The 8,412-nt window shown below is 51.2% G+C and overlaps 1 protein-coding gene across 1 annotated transcript; it reads left to right on the plus strand.

Annotated features, from left to right (window-relative positions):
* Positions 1 to 1,074: 1,074 nt before the first annotated feature.
* On the plus strand, positions 1,075 to 8,080 carry EMWEY_00007770 (hypothetical protein, conserved; the record flags this gene model as incomplete). The annotated part of the gene is made up of 13 exons (XM_013478525.1): positions 1,075 to 1,203; positions 1,449 to 1,875; positions 2,158 to 2,263; positions 2,644 to 2,936; positions 3,306 to 3,356; positions 3,623 to 3,749; positions 4,031 to 4,334; positions 4,629 to 5,159; positions 5,461 to 5,898; positions 6,074 to 6,302; positions 6,422 to 6,934; positions 7,159 to 7,457; positions 7,754 to 8,080. The coding sequence occupies 13 exons, from the start codon at positions 1,075 to 1,077 to the stop codon at positions 8,078 to 8,080; spliced, it is 3,774 nt and encodes a 1,257-aa protein (XP_013333979.1).
* Between the last annotated feature and the right edge of the window lie 332 nt (positions 8,081 to 8,412).

Below are 8,412 nucleotides of genomic sequence, written 5' to 3' on the forward strand. Positions count from 1 at the left end.
AACCCGGACCACATGCAACACAGCCTACACGACAAAGAAGAGCAAGGGCTCGCCGTCGTCCTTCACCTCCGCTACTGAGGTGGATCATAAAGACTGTAGAAATAGTTTCTTAACGACGAAAATTAAACAAATAGAGTTGTAGTGTGTCCATGAGGCAGGAATGCGTGGCTTCCCTTAGGCCTCTTCTCCACGAGCTCGCTGGTCGTGTGAGGCAATTTCACCAGCTGTATACCCCCGATGCGTTAGACCATTTGTCTCTGCGCAAAGTTATTCTCACTGCTTCGAAGATGTTTGCCCCCAAAATTACATTAAAATAAAGTGTAAGTTTAGCTAAATTCTGCATTTCCGTTTACGCGCCAGTCCCTGTGTCGCTGGGGGCCGCATGAATGCCACTCCGACTGGTCGACCCCGTACGAGCCCCGAGCACCTTCTTTGCCGCTGCCGTCGTCTTTTACATAATTCATAAATTGTTAAAACGCATTTATTTCTGTTTTATGAGAAAACGAATACCGATATCGGTGTCACCCTCAGGACAGGACACACATGCGTGCATACTACTCTGTAGAAGTGGAACGACTTGTGCCCAATATTACCCCTTTCCCCTCCTTTTCCATCTTTCTTGCAAATTTGAGCTTTGTCTTCAGCTTCTTATACACAAAACACCCACATTGCCGTTGCCTCTGTATATACGCTGTTCCCTCACTGTGGACGAACATTCGGACCCCGCGGTTGCACCAGTCGTATTCATCTTCTCCGCGTGTTTTGTGGAATTCCTGCGCCATATCGACATATAGGACGCTATCTTTGTTAGCTGAGGAATAGATGCTGCTTTGAGGGTGGACGAGGCTTCGAAAAAGTCGACGTGACCATTTTAACAGCGGGAGGAGGAGCAGCAGCAGTTGATTACTGTTAACGTGGCGTTGTGTTGGCGCTGTTCGCATACTTCTTTTCAGATTATGCCTGCATGCTCTTCCAGCCACCTCATGGAGCCACCTGGTTAAGAACAAGCATTGGGGTCCCCCGCCCCTTTTGTCTGTCGGGGGCATTAAGGCGTGTTATTTGAACTGCACGACTATGCAGTTTAGGTGTGCCGTCTTGGCGGTGGCAGCCGCCATGTTATCTTTCCTCTTCCTCTATCCGGACACCGCAAGTTGCGGCATCCCTGGCCTCCACAAATGGTTTCGGCACCGATTTCCTGAGGCTGTGCGGCAGGTTCATAAGAAAGACATTATTGAGGCAGACCATCTCCTCTTCGATTTAAACCAGCTGCTCCATCAGGTAGCGAAAGACTCTTCCTCCGCTTGTTCCTTTTCTCTCGGGCCTCTCTCTTTAAACCCCACACCCTCTCATTCTTCCCATCCCAGCTTCCGCTACTCTTGCTGCTACTGCTTCTGCTGCTTTTGCTGCTGTCTGACATCCTGGTTCTTGCTGCTGCTTGGCGCCTGCAGGCCGCTCTGACGTCGCCATCTACCTTCACGGAGAAAGGCAAGGCGGCTGCGGGGTCTACTGGGGCCCCTACGAGTTGCAGCGCAGCAGACAGCCGGGTATTGCGTGCATTGTGGTGTATAATACGGGGCACTTTCAAGCGATTTAGGGTGAAGAAGAGTGTTGTCTTCGCCATTGATGGGGTCCCTCCTCTTGCTAAACTGACTATCGCCCAGTTGCGAAGACAGAGAGCTGCGAGGGCCGGCCTACTGTCTGCTTGCATCGAACAGTGTCTCGCTGGGGGCCATCAGCAGCCAACGACAGACAGCGGCTACCCACAACCCGACGAAGAGGATGATACTGCTGCACAAGAGCAAGAAGAAGATGGAGCAGCAAATGACCGACTCAGTGGGGGAATAACAAGCACGCGGAAATCTTCTTACAGTATTCGTAAGGGGTTTGCACCGGAAGGGTTATGGTGGTGGTTTTGGTGGGGTTGTTGTTCATTCTGCGTATTGTGGTTTTTGCATTTACAACGGGCTGGCTGCACGTGGCATTTGCCTTTGCTGCTGTCTCCTCATTCCTCAGGAGCTGCTGCCATCTGTCTCTGCTGATTCTGTTGCATCTTGGCCCTTCTTGCTGTTGAGGGAGGAGAAAATGACTTCGACGACTCAGTGCAGGACTTAAAGGAGTTGTGGTTTGCATTGCCTGTTGCGGTGTATGCGCATACAGCCTCCTTTCTTCTGTCTCCTGGAACTTATTTCATGCGCCGCGTGGAAACAGAATGCAGAAAGCTAGCCAAGCAACTCCTGCGCTCTGGACAAATGGAAGCCAACAAGTTAGTCACCAAACGCACTGCCTTGTGCTGGTCTGTGAAGTTCTTGTGGTTATTTTCATTGTTATTGCTTGAATTTGCCATTTGCTACTATATGCCATTGTTTTACATATTTTTGATTATTTGTTCTTAATTTTTACTTGTTGTTCCGTATATTGTTTGCACTGCGTACAGCCGCAAGCAGTTTGTACCGAATCCAGGTTCAATAGATGCAGGCTAGCTCGGGTGACCGTTGGGATGTATACTTGTTTGTATGCTGCAATAATGCTAACAAAAGAGGAAGTGCTGCAGTGTATCGAGTTTCGCTACATGATGCCTAAAACCTAAACCCTAAACCCCAAGCTATGCCGGTTTCTTAGGGGAAGTTATGTGGCGCTTTTTAGGGTTTACGTATCGGGTTCGTCTTCGTTTGGGGAGGGGGAGTTGAAACTGGCGAATTGGATTTGTGAGGCATTATCGAGTAGCAAGCGTACAGAAGACAAAGACAAGCAGCAAGAAAGATATCAGGAAAGGGAGGATAATACAGGAAAAGAAATTAAAAGGATAGACCCCAATGACACTATCGTTATCATTGGAGGAGACGCAGACCTGGTCGTACAGTGTCTTGCTTTACCTTCTACTGCAAATCTTTTTGTCTACTCACCACAAAATCTTGCAAACTCTGAACACACGAGAGGTACATTTAGTTGTTGCACAAATATTACCACTCTACTTCCCCGTTTTTGCTGTTGTCTCTCCTTCCGCTGCTCTTCACACCTCAGATGCATGAAACGGACGTCTCTGCATGTAGCGACTTTTGTTGCATCCTCCACATATTTGCCTTTTTGCCACAGCAACTCGCTAGGTATGCGTGCATGCGGCAAGGCAAAGGCCTGCACATTTCCACTTTGCAGCCGCTAAGCCATATATGGCTTTCCATGCGGGCGGCATGCTAAGACCTCCATATTGTGCATGCATGCACTGCGGCCTAGGCACCTATCCTATTGATCCCATAGGGCTTACGAATGTCTTACTTGTAACGTTGGGCGTGCGGTTTTGTCTGCAGTTATTTACTCTCTCCGCGCGCTTTTGGGAGAATTGGAGCGTTTGTTTCCCGGTGAGCAAACAGCAAGAGTCCTCCTGAATTGAACATGTGCCTTCTTCAGCTCCAAGCCCATGCACCACCTTTTTTCGTGTAGCTTACATGCAAACATGCATGCCTGCATCTTGTCTCGTGCTGCCTGCATGTAGACATGTATGCACGCACGCACGAAGTCTCTTCTTGAGGCATCGTAAAATACATGCAAATATTTATGTTTGCATGCAATGGCGGCACTTACTATGGCCATTGCGTTCCTACATTTGGTGTACATTTCTCTTCAGGAAAGTCCCACCTCGCTAGAAACGACATCGCCCTCTTGTGTATACTGAATGGGAACGACTACCTGCCAAAACTCCCAGGCTTCTCTTTCGCCAGATTTACAGCAGCCTATGAGGCAACAAGACGCAGGTACGCCGTTATCGAGGGGGTTGCATGCATACACGCCCATCTGCATGTATGCATGCATTCTCGTTCCTGTGGTTATTTCTCCTTTTGGGCATTTTGCAGTGCAGCACCTACGGGGCATTTTTGTTTCCGATCTATTATTTGCAGGTTATTTTCTGTTTGTGTTCTATTATGAGTCTGTACGCTTGCAGTACCTTGCCGGATTATTCCTGTTTAATTGCAGAAGTAGCCTCCATATCCACGTTTTGTGCAATTTCCCCCTTGCCTATTCTCGTTTGCCGCAGGCCCGACTGCCACGATTTGAGTTGGGTGGATGCGGAACGCCAGACGTTTAACTGGCATTTTTTTGGGGCTTTTCTGGAGGAGTTAGAGCGCATGCAGAGTTTTGAGTTGGTCGCTAAACAAAGAGAAGAAAGCATAAAGCAACAACGAGAGGCTGCTGGACGAGCTCCTGCTGATGCAGCAGCTCCATTTAAGACTTCCCCATTGCAGCTCGTCAACCAATTGGTCGCACAAAAAAGACTCGTCGTATCCAACGCGAATGTCCCGCTGGATAGTACAGACCCCTCAGCACAGAACAAGCTACAAGTGCGTGAAGTTGCTGTTTTGCTCCCTCGTAGAGCGTGGGGTCGCGGCGTGTCAACCTGCTTATTCCACTCTCCTATTCTAATATAGACGTCATCTTCTTCTGCAGGTTCTTGCAGGGGATTCGCTCTCATTTCTGTACACTGTTGCGCCTCCTCCTTGGGCCTCTGTGCTGCCTACAGCTGTATTTGTGTGGATCGATCCATGAGCTGTCTGCACACATCAGACGCTGGCGGATGAACTGGCTGAACAGTTGAACTGTTATTGCTGCTTGCTCTCCCTCCCATTTGTTTTCAGTGGAGTTTCCAGGAGCGTGAAGACGGTTTCCTCTGCGACATCGAATCCGAGCTGAGTGGGCCTAGGTTAAAGCGCCGCCAGACGGAGGGGCCCGCCCAGGCAAGCAACGAGCCCCCTGACACTACGGGGGAGAGCCTAAAGAATGAAGGGGGGGAACTTAAGAGTGAAGAGGGGCCTATAAGGAATGAAGAGGGGCCCCTTAAGGATGAAGAGGGGGCCCTTCAGACTGCAGAGTCGTCCCCCAAGCCTGAGGAGCGGTGGACAGGCATTGCGAGCAGTGCATCACACAAGAAGACGGCGCAACAGAAGGCCGCTTTGAAATTGCTGCAGCAGCGCTTCCCACAGCTGCTGCAGCTTGTAAAGGAGGGCCCCTGGAACTCCGAGAGTTCAGGAACAGCAAAATCTGAACAGGAGGGGGGATGTGCCGAGGTCAACATCGATCCCGATCTTGTCTCTGCTGCCACCTTCAACAAAGCAGCTGCTGCTCTTCGTGCTACGACCCCCTCTAACACGCTCAATAATCTCTGTCTGGTTAGTCGGCAATCAGACAAGAACACAGGCAGGGTGTTTGTTGCAGGGTACTGCTGCTTGTGTTTGTGTTTATTCTTCGTTTTTGTTTGTTTTTTACCTTCTTTTCTCCTTGTCGATTTGTTATCCTCTTTGTTCGGTGCTGCTTGCCCTGCTGTATACTAGGACTCGCCCATGTGCTGTTCATTAGTGCTTTCCTGTCTGTTGTTTGCCGTGTATAGATAGGCTTTTATTTAATTGTTTATTCGCTATTATTTATTTCCTCGCCCGGCAAAGTTCTTTTGTATGTCTTCTGCTGCTGCAGGCTGCTCTACACAGCCCTCCGACTTTCTGCTTAGTTTATGGCGAGGAGGCGGCTGGTAAACCACCGCATGCAATCCAAGTTGAAGCAGCAGCACAAACTACAGAGACGCAAGCAGAAGCAGCACAAACAACAACAGCAACAGCAGCCCAAAGTGTAGGAACACCGATAGGAGTAACAACACCAACACCAGTACCATCAGCAGAACCACCAGTACCAGCAGCAGCAGCAGCTCCTGCAGCAGACGGAGCAGCGGCATCAACACCAGCAGCAGGAGAAACGGCAGCGGAAGAAAAAGCAGCAGCAGCAGCAGCAGGGAGTCCTCCTAAAGGGTTTGTTCGGGTAGATGTGGTGCTGCAAGGAAGAGTTATTTTTTCCTGTCTTTTGGAGGGGCATCAGGCGACATCCAAGAGCAAACTGAAACATGCTGCTAGCATGCGAGTAAGAAGAAACCGCTAGCTGTCCACCCAGCTGTGGAGGCTGTGGCTAGCAACTTGTAGAGCTGTGGTGGCTTGTTACCTGCAAAAGGCGGCTAGGCACCAGATAGCACCACAGCATATACCTGTGTCGACGCTCCATCACAGATATCCTGCTACACCTGTTGCTGCCGCTGCAGGCGCTGGAGGAGTGGGCTCCTGGTCTACACGCCGCGTTGAGGGCACAGGCCTGGGAAGAAGACGGTTCGCAATCTGAACTCAGTGACGGTGGTGCATCTGCTGCGGCAGCAGCAGCAGCAGCAGCAGCAGCAGCAGGACAGATGGAAACAGAAGACAAGTTGAACTGCAGCACTTCTGGGGAATCGATTGAGTCTGTCGAGAAAGAGAAGACACATGAATATCTTTGGGGTAACAGAGAGACACAGTATTAGAATCTTATACAGTAACTGAAGCTTTCTGCTGCAATTGCTGCTGCTGCTGTTGCCAATGCTGCTGCTCCTGTTGCTGATCGTGCGTTGCTCATGCAGGCCTGTTGTGGAATCTGCGGATGTACGTTGACGGGCTTTGCTGCAACAACTTGTGGCATTTCCCTTTTAACTCCGCCCCCTCCCTCCTTGCCCTCCGCCATATAGTCCATACACAAATGAAGGCATCAGCAGCAGCAGCAACAGCAACAACAACAGAGCCTGAAGCACCAGCAGCAGATAGGGCACGCCTACAAGAAACGCCTCCACCTGTTTCTGAGTCGCTGTACACCGCAGCACTTCTGCCAAGGTCGTCCCTGAACGATCTAGAGGCTCGCGAGCGCCAGGCGTGGGGCCCCCAGGAGGCCCCCATGACGAAACGACTCCTTGAGGCGCGGGACCTTCTCGAGACTGCAGCAGCAGCAGCAGCAACAGCAGCACCTGCTGCCGCACAGTCACGTGACGAACTGCCAGAAGAATTGAAGGGGTTGCAATTGGCGGATAAAAAGGAGGGAGAAGAGGAAACCACGCATGAACCTTCAAGCCAACAGCAAGAAGAAGTGCAGATCAACGCAAGTAAGTAACACCTGAATGGAGCAGCAACAAACCAGCAGTTGCAGCAGCAGCAGGCGCTGCTGTTGTGCTGCAGTTCATGAGCTTCACAGCTGCAGCTGGACAGCTAATCCGTATTAGCAACACAATGTGTTTTTTATTTCTTTATGTCCCCAACACCTTAATGAAGATGGAGCAGCAGACATGCAAACAATGCAAACCATAAGCTGCGTACTTGGGGTGTGCAGACACCGTCCTGCTCGCGATGCGTATGCTGGCGCAGCAGCGGCAGCAACAGCAGCAGCAGCAACAGGAGTTCGCCGCGCCGTCCTCTGCAGGGGAAACTGATAGCAACCCCGCGGGATCTCCCGTGGGTAGTCCCCCCATCAGCAGCAACAGCAGCAGCAGCAACAGCAGCACCAGCAGCACCTGGACAGTGTTTAGGCGAGGTCGAGGGGGCCTCGCCTCTTCTCTAATCCGTGAATCCAAGACGCCAATTTTTCTTGCTGATGGATTCAATAGGCCATGGGCTAAACCCCCTACAGAGGTACAGCATTGTTACTTTTCTTTGCCAATTTTTCCTCATAAAAAAATAATTAGAATAAAAACACCAATAATAACAACAAATAATCAAGATAACAGCAGCACATTAGATGGCGGGGACATACCTGCGAGCAGCAGCAGCAGTACCAGCAGCAGTACCAGCTGCAGCAGCAGATGCATCCAACCCCGCAACGGACAACTCCATGCCCTTTCCTCCCTACCTCGCCCGGGGCCCTCCACGGGGGCCCCCCATCATGTGGGGGTTTACTGCTCCCCTGTATGGCAGTTAGGGGACCGTAGGATCCCGTCAAGAGCGCTGCATGCGCTGCTGCCTCAGAAGAGCACATCCTGCAGCACACTCAGGACCCTCCCGCTTCTTGGTGGGGCCCGGGGGCCCCCCTGCAGGGACCTTCAGATGAAACAGATGCCCTGCAACCGTTGGTTGTTGGGGGCCCCCTTGGGGCCCCGAGACACCTTCTGCAGCAGGGGGGCCCACAGGTGTCACCACCGGCAGCGCTAATGGGAAGAGTACACGGGTGTACGTACACCTTAAGAAGCAGCGTAGTGCACTGCAACAGGGTGTACGTACACCGCACTGCAACACGAGTACAGTACAGCAGCAGGTAAGTTAGCTGCCTGCTGCTGTGCTGTTGCATTATAAAGTAGAGGAGGGGACGACCGTCATAAATAATGTTAAAACAAAGGGGCCCCTCTGCTTCCTCCCTATCCCTACTGTAATCCCTCGTAGTCTCCTCTCCTCAGTATAGCCATTAACATACAAACCGCAGGTTTAGGGGGCCCCAAACTGGTGAGGGGCCCCCTCGGGAGGGCCCCTCTACTCTGTCTGTAGGGGTGTTTGCCTCTCCTTTTACACTAATTCCTTACACTCTACCTAATACCTACGCAGGTCTAGGGGCCCCGTGAGGGAGGGTTTATATTGGAGGGGCCCCCAAGACGGG

The sequence above is a fragment of the Eimeria maxima genome, genomic scaffold (assembly GCF_000499605.1).
Source record: "Eimeria maxima Weybridge genomic scaffold, Emw_scaff47, whole genome shotgun sequence".
Classification (NCBI taxonomy): Eukaryota; Apicomplexa; class Conoidasida; order Eucoccidiorida; family Eimeriidae; genus Eimeria; species Eimeria maxima.